Raw genomic sequence first — 12,476 nt, 5'->3', positions numbered from 1 at the left:
CACTGATCTGTCCCCTCCCTTGTGAGTCACCTCTGCCTACAGTTAGAAACCCTCCCTAGGTAGTATTTAACCCCTTCCCTGCCAGTGATATTTATAAAGTAATCAGTGCATTTTTATAGCACTGACTGCTGTATATATGGTTTCAGAAACCGTGAAAAGCATCCACCACAATGTCACAGTGACGATAAGTAGAAAATAGTTGGCCTAAACTGAGGGAAATTTATTTTTTAAATTGGGTTATTCTAGCAAAAAGTGTTTTTTTTTTTTATTTATATAAAATAAACGTTTTTAAAAACGTGTCACTCCTCCTATTTATAGAGCAAGAAATAAACGCGGGGGGGGGGGGCCCGATTCTAAAAAATAATTTGGGAACAGTGTTGCACGACTGCGTCATTCAAAGTGCGAGTGCTGAAAACTGAAAATTAGTCTGGGCAGGAAGGGGGTGAAAATGCCCAGTATTGAAGTGGTTAATAGATTTTTTACTCCAAAAGTATTCTAAAGATAGAGTAATTAAGTTTATTCAGCATGAAATGGAGCTTAGTTATGTAGCACGAGGCTGTATATTCTGCAATATTTACTTTTTGGTAAACTCATTCAATGAATCAAAGCTCTGCAAGCTGAGATAACATGAACTGCATTGATGCATTCATACAATTTCAAAACAGTAACCATGAGATAAAACAAAGTTCAGGAATATTCCTTTAGTCCATTATTTTGCAAATCTATGTGCACTACAAACTGTACGATTGAATCTGCTCCGATATTGCCGTTTTACGAAACGGACAGCTTATTCTAAATAGCTGCTTCCCACCGGCGCACGACGATGTACGTCAGCAGAATGGCACGGACAGGCAAATGGGCGTACAGGTACACAAATCTAAGCTGGAAGCACCTATATATTTTCTATACTTACAAGTGCAAGAGTAATTTCTAGAAAAACTCACCAGACTTCCTGTTGACCTGGTTTTGAGGAATGATGATCTGGCAGGAGTTGGCATCATTTGTGTTCTTAATTGGATGGTTTAGAATACAGATGAGACGAATAACCTTCCCTACTTTAGTGACACGGTCTGCAACATAACTAGGGTCACAAATCAGCTGCTTGCATCTGGCAACCTGGAAGACAGAATAGACGGTAAAATGCATCCATTAAAAATTAGTTTTAATTTTCTAGAGCGCAGCACTAAATTATAATAAAAAAAAAAAAAGCTTTTCACCGCAATAAAATAACGTTCACACAGCACCTTATAGTACATTGTAATCTCAGCACTGCTGGATCTCCAACCATAACTTATACGCCAGCCTCAGGGCAGCTGAAAGACCAAGAAAATGTAAAAAAGCGGGGGTTCCTACTCTTAGTTAAGGCAAACTATATCATAGATTTTCTCAACTCTTACTTTAGAGAAACCCATGAAACAGTTTATAGCAGGGGATCCCTACTGGCCATTTTCTTTTTAATACAATTTTCTTAATCAATTTTCAACGTTAACTATGAACTCCAAGGGTTGGTCTGATTGTATACAAATTGAATGTGTTGAGGCTTGACCTCATATTATATGGTTTTGATAAATCTAGAGAAACATTGTACAAGAAAATTGTTTTACGTGTGGCCAGCCTAAAGTTAAATAGTTGGTGCCTCCCCTGCTTCGAGGGTCCAGACCCCACATTACTACCTGATCCCTTCTTATCCACACTTTAGATCTGGTGACTTTTGTTATCTAAAATTAATAGCTCACAGCACATTTGTAAGATTAGTAGGTTGCAGATATAATCATACATAAACGAAAGAAAGTGGTGTGCTGTAATGGTCAGTGGGAAGAATGAACTCATTACATTAGGATTCATTGAAGACTGACACTTACATCCGTGATCAGCATGACCAAATGCCAACACTACAGACAACTAAAATGGGTCACTGTTTACTTTCCTATCAAGGTAAGCTCTACCAGTCCCATGCCGATGGCTTTACCTAATAACATTGGTACTAGAATTTTGCAGACATTGTCAAGCAGCAGTCACTGCGTTGGAAATAGGTATATAAAAAGGAAAAGCTGCAAATAAAATCCAAAAGGGCTTAGGTCCAGGTGTACTGGTATTACCTGGCATAAAACGTGGGAATACCAGTTTTGTAAACAAGTCGTAGTTTATTGAAGTAAAAAAAAAAAACATGAAGTCATGCAATCACATGTGTCGGATGTTATAACCAACCTCTGGGGCTATGTAGTGCTTGCTTGTCAGTTGGAAAAGTCCGAGATGTGTCTCAAGTTCCAGTGGGGGATGTGCGTCAGCTGAAATTGGCAGGGGATTCCAGGAGCTGCGGGGGAGCCACTGTGGGACTGGCCATAATGGTCATGGGGGAGAAAACCACTGCAAGCTGTGGCAATTCACACCGTGGAGAACGCTGGTAGTGGTGTCCATCGATGACATCACCCACTGCGCCGGCGGGTGGAATGCCATTGCTATGACAACCTGTTTTGCGATCCTGCACCTTGAATCCATGATTTGATGACATGACAAGGTGCAGGGAGCACAAAACATGTCGTCATAGTGACGGGACCAATATGTTTGGCTTGCCTTCCAAGTATTCCCTCCACCCTGGCTTCCGCCCACTGGCGCAGCAAGCGATGTCATCGCTAGACACCTCTACCAGCATTGTCTCCACGGTGTGAAATGCCACAGCTTGCGGCGGTTCTCCCCAGCACAGTTATGGCCATTCTCACAGTGTCTCCCACGCAGCTCCTGGAATTCCCTACCTAGCTGACACACATCCCCATGGGAACTTGAGTGGTGAGACACATCTCAGACTTTCAACGGGGGCAAGCAAGAACTACATAGCCCTGGAGGTTGGTTATAACATCTGACACATGTGATCCCATGACTTTTCATGTTTTTTTTTTTTTACGTCAAACTACAACTTGTTTACAAAAATGTTATTTTTGCCATGTTTTATGCCAGGTAATACAAGTAAACCTGGACCTAAGCACTTATGGATTTTATTTGCAGCTTTTTTTCTTCTGATTCTTCTCCCCAGGAGCAAGTCCTAGCAGCCAAGGTCCACTGGTTTGCCAATTTGTCATTTTCTCCACAATGCTGTCCCTCCCCATCAGGCACCTGATCATTTTGTGATTGAGAATATATATATATTATAATTTATATAAAGGAAAACCTACCTCTCCTTCCGATTTTACGCCAACAATCCTTCCATTCTCCATAACCAACTCTTCTATCGGCTTGTTAAGCATATAAGTTCCTCCATAAATGGCACTCAATCTGAAAAATAAGAAGACCACAAAATTTGTTGGTGGGCAGCACTCCTAAATAGTATTGTGGGTGCTGACCACTAGAACTTACCCAATCAGCAGTATAAAGAAAAATCACTTCAAATTATCCAGGTAACTGCACCCCCCTCCCCCCTGAAAGGTGCCGATTGTGGCACCGGAAGGGGGGGGGGGGGGGGGATCAGATGAGTGGAACTTCCACTTCAGGGTGGAGGACCGCTTTAAAAAGAATCCCAATGTTTGTATTACCCCATGTAAGATTTGCACAGTAAATATCTCAAATACTATATTTCTGTATTGCCATAGTTTGTTACAATTTGAAGGTCATCCTTCATTATATTTAAAGCTGTAAGTAGTAGCCATGTTCTCTAGTCACCGATGTCTCTATTGACAGCTACAAAAGGTTTTTCTTTGGAAATGGTTACATACATGTCTTTTCCGGGAACCAGAGATTTAAACCAATATATTGTAATTACTACTCAAGGTGTGTCCAACCCGAGGAAGGGCTACAGAAAGCTTTAAACGATTGTCTTATGAGATTGCACAGGTTTACCTAATGAGCGGAGTTCTGAATATGCCGTTTTACTGAGGATTGAGGATTCCTCAAAAGGATCTGGAGCACTAACATATTTGATATTGTATATACATACATACACACAAAACGATCAGCCACCATAACCCACCAAGGCATGAACTCCACTAGACCTCTAAAAAAAAGGTATGATGCGTTATCTGGCACCAAGCCATCAGTAGCAGAGCCTTGAAATCCTGCAAGTTGCTGAATTAACTTATTTAGCATATGCCACAGGTGCTCAATTGGTTATGGAGAATTTGTAGGACAAGTCAACACCTCAAACACATTGTGGCGTTTCTTAAACCATTCTTAAATTCATCAGCCCAGGCCACATTCTTCTATTGCTCAGTGGTCCAGATCTGATGCCGACACAGTCATGACAAGCACTTTTGGCTGTGGACAAAAAGGTCAGAATCATGGGCACCCTGGTCCCTGACTGGTCTGTAGCTACACAGCTCCCAACATAAACTGATGTGAACTGTGTGCTCTGAAACATTTCTATTGGAACCAGTTTTAACTTTTTCAGCAATCTCAACTACCATAGCTCTTTCATTGGATTACACAGGCCAGGCCACCCCATGTGCATCAAAGAGCCTTGGCCACCCATGACCCAGGCACTGTTTTTCCTTCCTTGCACCACCTTTGGTAGGTCCTGACCACTGCAGACCAAGAACATCCCACAAGAGCTGCAGTTTTGGAAAGGCTGACCTAGTCTTCCAGTCATTACAAATTGGCTATTGTCTAAGTCGCTCAAATCTTTATGCTTTGTACACATCGACTTCTGGGACTACATGTTCAATTACAGATACCGTTGTAATGACATGCACTTTACCTGTCAGTGGTTATGTTATGGCTGGTGTGTGTTCGTTCGCACACACAAATGCAAAAAATTAAAAACAAACCAAGCATTCTTTAAACTCGCAGCACACAGTTTACATCTCTGCGAATTGTTCACTGTGCCTCCTGAAAATTTGCACCACATAGGACAAAAAACAAAAACAGATCAAATTTGCAGTACATCGCATCGCAGTAGTGTGAACCTAGGCTCAAAATTGATTGGTCCTGCAAAAAAAAAAAAAAAAAAAAAAAAAGGAAGAAGAGGGGTCCATAGGCAACACCTTTAGCCCCCCCCCCCCCCCCGTTTACACCAGTATGGCTTTGAAATCGCACTCTGGGTTGCTCGGTGATCGCCAATATACTGGGTACAATCATCGTTTTAGAACGTGTGCATCAAAACACACAAGTTTGCCTTCTTATGTGGATGTGAAACACCTACAAAATTTTAGGTTTAATTTCATTAATTTTTCAAAAGTAACTTCATTATTCTTACAAGGGAGTTTACCAAATCTCTGATAGCTGCAATATTAAACTAGAGAGAAAATCACTTCCTTACCTTGCAAAACCTTGTGGCAGCTCTCCAAGGCCATAGAGTGGATAAAGGTAAGGGCTTTTGCCATATCGTGCAAGGGATTCACTGTAAAGCTTAATCCTGTTTAAAGTCTCAAGACAGGGCTGACTGAGATAGCTAGCCAAAAAAAAAAAAAAAAAAAAAAATTAACCAATGCACAAGGACAAAACTAGGTTGGAAACATTTTGGTGTAAAATAAGCCAACATGAACATATCTAACTTAAGTGAGTGAATCAGTGGTTTATTTAGGAATCATCATCAATGTTCCAAGTGACAGACATTAGCAAGTCAACACAGATAGATATACAAGTATCATGCAACACTGTACCTTAGTTAAAAAGGTAAACACTGGGCACAACCCCCCCCCCCCCCCCCCACAAAGCACACCAAAATAAGAATACTCTTGCATTAAGATGGCATTTGCTTATCCTGGAGTTCAAAAAATTAAAAAAGGAGGTTCTGTATAGCCCAAAAACACCCCCCACCCCCTCTCAGTGTTCAAGGAGATAGATATAGATATATATATATATTTTACACATATAGTCTGTGTATAGTCCAAGCCAGAACAACATGGTGCTACAAACCTCAACAAAATATGCACATTGAGATGTATAACAGCCAAGTACCTTTAGGGATAGACTTTTTTTCTTTTTACACAATGGCCTAAAATCTTCACGGAAATCTTGGTTTGGCAGGTAAGATATGGCTATGAAATATCAAAGACCCCACACCACATTATCATTTGGGTACATAATGGATAACTAAATTGAAATAAAGCTGTGCCAACGTCCCTGAAGCCTATGTAGCTTACTGAGATTACCTGGAGGATGTTCCTCCTCTGTTGATGTGGTGTATGTCCGTTATTCCTTATTGAACCAGAAATACCATATACACACAAAAAAAAAAAAAAAAAAAAAAAAGACAAACTCACTCGTCAGTTCTGTACAGAGCAAGAGCATGGCCTGTGAAGTCAACGACATCCTGGCCCAAGTCAAACTTTTTGTAAACCTCTTGCATGGTTGTTTTTTTAGGATCAACTCCTTCCATTGTTTTTGGATCATTTTCATCAAAATTTGCAACAAAGCCAAGGAACTTTTTAAACCTCCTCTTCTCGAACAAGCCCATCAAACCTTGAATAGCATTATAAAATAGTTAAAGACATACACCAAACAAGTACATTACCACTGTAACTAACTAGAAATTACCATAAAGTTTAACCACTTCAGCTCCGGAAGTTCCCCCCCCTTCCCGACCAGGCCTTTTGTAAATTCGGCATGGCGTTACTTTGAGAAATGGGCGGCCGTACAACGCTGTACCCAAACACAATCCCCTCCCCCCCACATAAAAAAAATAAAATAAAAAAAAAGCCCCCCCCCCCCAATAATCGTATATAGATTTTTGCGCAAAAAAGTTTTAGGGTCTACAAATTTTTTACACTAGTAATAGCAGCAATCGCGACTTATAGCAGGACTGCGATATTGTGGTGGACAGAAATCAGACACCTGACACTTTCTGGGGATCAGTCACACGAATACAGTGATCAGTGCTTGGGGGAATGTGCTTGTACTGTGGGATCCATGTTCCTGCTCATCAGAAACACAGAATCACTACCTTCCCTCCTCACAGAATAGTGATCTTCCTCGTTTACCGCTGTTCTGCTTCTCTCAGGAATGATAGGTTAGCTCTCGCCTTTTCCAATCAGTGGGAGCAGATCACGGGTGGGGCCCATGCACTGCAGACCCAGAAGTGTCAGATCACATGATCTGGCACAGAGCTGCCGCAGTACATGTGCGTGGGGTGATCAAACACACAAACTAAGGACTGGTAGTAAGCCTTAAGGCTAGTATTCCCAGACTAAAAACACAGCTGTACACAGCTAGTACTGCACTGGCTTCTGTTGAAGGTCATGCTGAAAAGCCTGCATTTGATCAGCGTGTGCAGCCAACGGCTATAGCATTTAGTGTATTCTAACAGCAGGGGGAGTGCCCACTGTCAGAATACAATAAGCAAAGCAGGAAAGATCGCCATCGATCCACATCGCTTGTGTGGATGAGAAGATCTGTCAGTTTTTTTTTTTCATTCAACCCACTTGAATGAAAAAATTCCCTGCGTTTTACTGTTAGCCGAAAGATACTCACTGGATGACAGAGCCTCGGTTTCTGTTGAAGGCACCTTGTAGATCTTTCCACCTTTGTAGACAAAGCTGCCTTCAACTACTTTGAAATCCAGATAGCGTGTAACTTCAGTAAATAGCAGCATTTTTACCAACTGACCTAAAAAAAAAAAATTAAAAAATTAAAAAGGGAAGAAGAATGACACCTCAAAACAGGGTATTACTATAAAAAGTTACACATCTAAAGCCCAACTCCAGACAAATGGCTCCAATCTTTGGATAAACAAGAGTAGTGCTTTAAACAGAGTTGCTGTCGGTGACCCCAGCGGGTAGGCATCTGAAACAAGAGGCGTCAAATAGAACAGTAAAGGAAAGCTCCCCAAAAAAGGGACACTGACAGCATTTAAAAATCTTATAGGATAGGACCCTTACCTATTCTATGTATTGAAGTTGGACTTTAAAACTGGAAGTTAAAAAGGGCTATAATGCAATATCATATTATATTTAGAAAAACTAAAACTTGAGTAAAAATAGGTCCAAAGCAAATCAAACTGAGCAACTTGCCTTCAAATGTCAGATTTTTCCTACATTCATACACAAATCTTGGTTTTCCAGTATAAAAGGCTCAAATATTAGGGCAGCAAAAGGGCCACAAAGTACATACATAGGCATTTTAAAAACTGTAATTTCAAGTTAAGACAGGGCTGTTGAATCTTGGAGCCAGGTTTTCTCTTTTTAAACCAACAGCTTTATTTTAAGCAACAAAACTCTTATTTGGCCCTGATGTGTTTACAGATGGCCGTCACAGGTTTACACAGGAGGTGCTGGTATGTTGAGAACAAAAAAACAAAAAAAAACAAAAACACACACACAAACACACACTTTTCGGAAAACTACTTTTTTGCTAAATGTTCTGCACTGATGAGGCGGCTCAATTAGCTGACACTGCAGGAGCCACCGCTGCATTTTGCCCCCCCCCCCCCCCCCCCCAGTTTCTCAATCCTCCTGTGCAGCTTAGGACAGTCAGCGCAGATCGAAAACTTCTACTAGTTTTAACCAGACACTGACAGAAGTCACAAGACTGCTCTAACTTCTGATGAAAAAACTATATTTAGCAGTTTATATTTACTAAAATAATGGCCTTCCCATGTTCTGTGTACTATGGGAAATCAGGTATAGTGAATGCAGGCTCCTTTAGTAACAATTAGTAACAATTACATTTTAGCAGTTGCTCTCATCTGCTGAACAGCAAGAAATTGCAGTAAATGGACTGCCAACAAGGTCTGTAAAACAAGGATATATTTAACAATTCAATGTATTGGTGTTTGTATAAATATTTATCCAGAACCAATTCATCTGCATATGAACTGCTGCTAAAAACTAACGCCAGAAGGAAGGATTAATGTTGTCAAGCTAATCTATTAGTCATAAAAGGTTTACAAGAAGATAAACTGCATCTTACCACATGCCATAAGAAATTTAGGAATCAGATCCACATTCCAGTCTCGTCCCCGTCCCATTGACTCTGGGGGGCATCCAGGGAGGTTAAACCTTTTGTACAACTAAAAATTTAAAATGACATTTATAAATAAAAATAGTCGACATGTTACACATAATTTTTTTTTTTAGAACTTTGGTCATAAGAGCATGTGTAAAGAAACCCCTAACACCCCCCCCCCCCCCCCCAAAAGAACAGAAAACAAAAAAACAAACACCACAATGTGTGCAGTACATCTCTGCACTCATCTACTGCACTCTGCCCACACATGCTTTCAGTTACTGAGCTGGATAAAGTGTCAATGGGCTAAAGAGTTTTGATTGGGATTACTACTAGTTCACTTAGATGGCAGATGGGACTTGTAGCTCAATCATTCACAGCATTCATTTGCACCTCAAAATACAGGTGTAACATGGCACAAAAGATGAAGTTGTCCATCAATACTGCACTGAAAGATATTAAAGTAACATTCTACCAAAGTAATGTTATAGTTGGCAAATAATCAAGTTAAAAGGTCACAAATTCCTTCGTCTCTATATGGGGCGCCAATAAAATATATATATTTTTTTTAAATGTGAACAAAAAGGTGTCTTACATCTTCCAGAGGTGTGATGGAAGCACTTTCTCCCCCATAATAAGAATTGCGATCCATATGCAATACCTTCTTCCCATTTACTGACATGATTCCTGACAGGATACATTCCTACAGGGAACAAGACAGGTAAGGATTATGAACAGAGTAAAATATACAAAAAAAAAAAAAAACACACACACACACACATACACATACACCACACACCACACCACACACACAACTACTAAATTAATTTAAAAAAAAATAAAAAAATTTAAAATTAAGAAGGGGTTTGTAATAGAGCTGCATGATTAATAGTTAAGAATCGAAATTGCGATTTTTTTCCCCCCTTCCCAATCTTCAAAACAGCATGTCACAATCTTTCTAACAAGTGCAAAGTTCTCACAGCTGGGGAAAAAAGAATAAAAACAATCCAGGCAGCCTGCCAAGTTTTATTACAACACTCAAAGTAGAAACAAAGCATATTTTCCTTCTTTTATCAAAAAGGAAAGAAGGGTGTGGATGAGGGAAGTTTAAAGTGGTTGTAAACCCTTACAAACCATTTTGACCTACAGGTAAGCCTAGATTAAGGCTTACCTGTAGGTCCAAGAAATATCTCCTAAACCTATACGGTTTAGGAGATATTTACCTGAAGACAGCCACCGCTGTCTACGGCGCATGCGCCGTAGACGGCGGCAGGCGCCCTGGGCGAGTCGCAGATCGCGGCGATATGCAGCGAGTGTCGGCTCCCGTGCGCATGCACGGGAGTGAGCAGCGAGACCCGCCAAGAAGATGGATGCTCGGAACTACAGGGGACAGCGGTGACTTCGCTGGCTCCTGTGTCAGGTAAGTGACACATAATGGACTACTACACGATGCATAGTAGTCCATTATGCTTTACCTTTGCAGGGAATCAAAGAGGAAGTAAACCCATCAGAAGTGACCTTAGGCCAGGGGTGCCCAACCAGTGGCCCACGGAGCCCTCTGATGTGGCCCGCGACCTCCTGGCTCTGGGATAGAATAGAATAGAAAGAAGACTGTTTATTACATCTACATCAGTTTATTACTAAAATCAGTGTTTATATGGGCATATCTGTTCTGCAGTGGTTACTGGGCTGCTATCAAACTGATCCGCAGGTGCAGAGCAGTTTACCTGCACTGAGCCATTGACTTCTATGATTACCTGTGAGTTTGGTTTGGTGAGCTTTCTGAAAGTGCACCAAACCTGCAGAATATAATATAAGTCTAAGTCTATTGCAAACTGCAGGAAACCAAAAGGTACACTGCGTTGCACACGTGGTGCGGGTAAACCATAGTGCATCAGTGTGAAAGCAGCCTTGGACCCCTTTCACACGGTCAGTCCGACAGTCCAACCAATTGGACCCTCCATTCACCTCTAAGTAGTGGCAGACATAAACCTACTTGTGTTCTACCTCCAATATGATCCGCCAAAAAGTATTGTGGGCTGCGTCTGTGTCCGTTCTGCAAATGCGGAGTGGATACGGACATGCCATCCACCCTCTCCGCTCATTGTGGCCCGCAACCAGTTACCAAGTCGCTTAAGTTGCCCTCACTCTTCAAAAGGTTGGGCACCCCTGCCTTAGGCTGTGCTAATTGCAGAGTGCTTGTTTGAAGTTTAATTCTGGATATGCCAGCACTCATTTTGTTGACACTTGCTGTTGTGGTCTGCTGCAGGAAAGCACATTTAGGTTTCAATATTGGGGGGTGGTGGGGGGGTGGTATGTACACCATACCCCCTGCCACCCCTTTTGGGAGCCAACTGGGGGGGGCTACACAGTTCCTAACGTTATAAATTTTTGTTGTTTACTATGCAGAAATTGTCATAACAGTGGTACAAAAGAAAAATTAGAGCTTAAGTAGCGATGCCAAAACAAAGACAGATCGCCAAATCTTTAGAGAATCCCATGTGTTGCGAACAACAGAAGATAGTAGATCATAAGCTCAATCATAGCAATGCCAAGCTGTGGTTTCCAAAGCGAGCAAAGTCCCTTCTTGTATTGAGAAGTATGGACTCCAGAGGGAGATAGAAATTTTTTCCCCCATACAAATCATTAGCAAGACCTCATCTGGAATATGCAGTTCAGTTTTGGGCACTTGTTCTCAAAAAGGATATTGGGGAACTGGAGAAAGTGCAGAGAAGGGCAACCAAACTGATAAGAGGCATGGAGGAGCTCAGCTATGAGGAAAGATTAGAACTGAATTTATTCTCTTGAGACAAGGAGATTAAGGGGATATGATTAACATGTATAAATATACAAAGGGTCCATATAGTGAACTTGGTGTTGAATTATTCCCTTTACGGTCAACACAGAGGACACGGGGCACTCTTTCATCTCCAAATACGGAAAGGTTTTTTCACAGTAAGAGCTGTGAAAATGTGGAATAGACTCCCTCCAGAGGTGGTTTTGGCCTGCTCAGTAAATAGGCCTGGATTTTTCCTAAATGTACAAAATATAACTGGGTACTAACATTTATATGTAAAGTCGATCCAGGGAAAACCTGATTGCCTCTCTGGGATCAGGAAGCAATTTTTTCCCCTGCTGTAGCAAATTGGATCATGCTTTTCTGGGAGGTTTTTCTCCTTCCTATGGATCAACTGTGGGTATAGGATTGCATGATTATTTTATTTTTTATGGTTGAACTAGTTGGACTTGTGTCTTTTCAACTCAACTAACTATATAACTAAAGAGATGGATTCTCTTATTAGAGAATGAGAGAGAATTTCTCAGTGTTGAAAAAGATAAGGGGAAGGAGAAAGGACAGAAGAGGGGGGGGGATAGATATATATAAAAACACCCACAAGAATGGGTGGGAATTCTAATCCTCAAAACAAGGAGAGAACTAAGGCAAAGATGTAGAAATATTAGGAGGAGGCGAGCTCGGTCACCACATGGTACCTGGGGGTCGCAGACAAAAGTTACGTGACTATAATGACACCCAGGGTTCCCATGTTCGTTCAAACAGAGCCCTTTGGTCGTTGATAATACTAGCATTTTTTGATGCATTATAA

At 41.1% G+C, this 12,476-nt stretch overlaps 1 protein-coding gene across 1 annotated transcript in view; it reads right to left on the bottom strand.

The window, feature by feature from the left end:
- The window catches only part of GDI2 (GDP dissociation inhibitor 2), a 39,075-nt gene that overhangs the window by 13,882 nt on the left and 12,717 nt on the right, over positions 1–12,476 (bottom strand). Inside the window, exons 2-8 of the mRNA XM_077470778.1 lie at positions 9,467–9,574; positions 8,836–8,935; positions 7,399–7,533; positions 6,192–6,390; positions 5,246–5,377; positions 3,171–3,270; positions 945–1,116 (exon numbers count right to left, since the gene is read on the bottom strand). Coding sequence (XP_077326904.1) covers positions 945–1,116; positions 3,171–3,270; positions 5,246–5,377; positions 6,192–6,390; positions 7,399–7,533; positions 8,836–8,935; positions 9,467–9,574 — 946 coding nt within the window. The remainder of the gene's footprint in view (positions 1–944; positions 1,117–3,170; positions 3,271–5,245; positions 5,378–6,191; positions 6,391–7,398; positions 7,534–8,835; positions 8,936–9,466; positions 9,575–12,476) is intronic.

This window comes from Lithobates pipiens, unplaced genomic scaffold (genome assembly GCF_037356315.1).
Source record: "Lithobates pipiens isolate NorthernLeopardFrog02 unplaced genomic scaffold, aLitPip1_a1.2 Scaffold_8, whole genome shotgun sequence".
Taxonomy (NCBI): Eukaryota; Metazoa; Chordata; class Amphibia; order Anura; family Ranidae; genus Lithobates; species Lithobates pipiens.
Note: the sequence above shows the minus strand (reverse complement) of the source record. Positions and strands in the feature narration are given on the sequence as shown.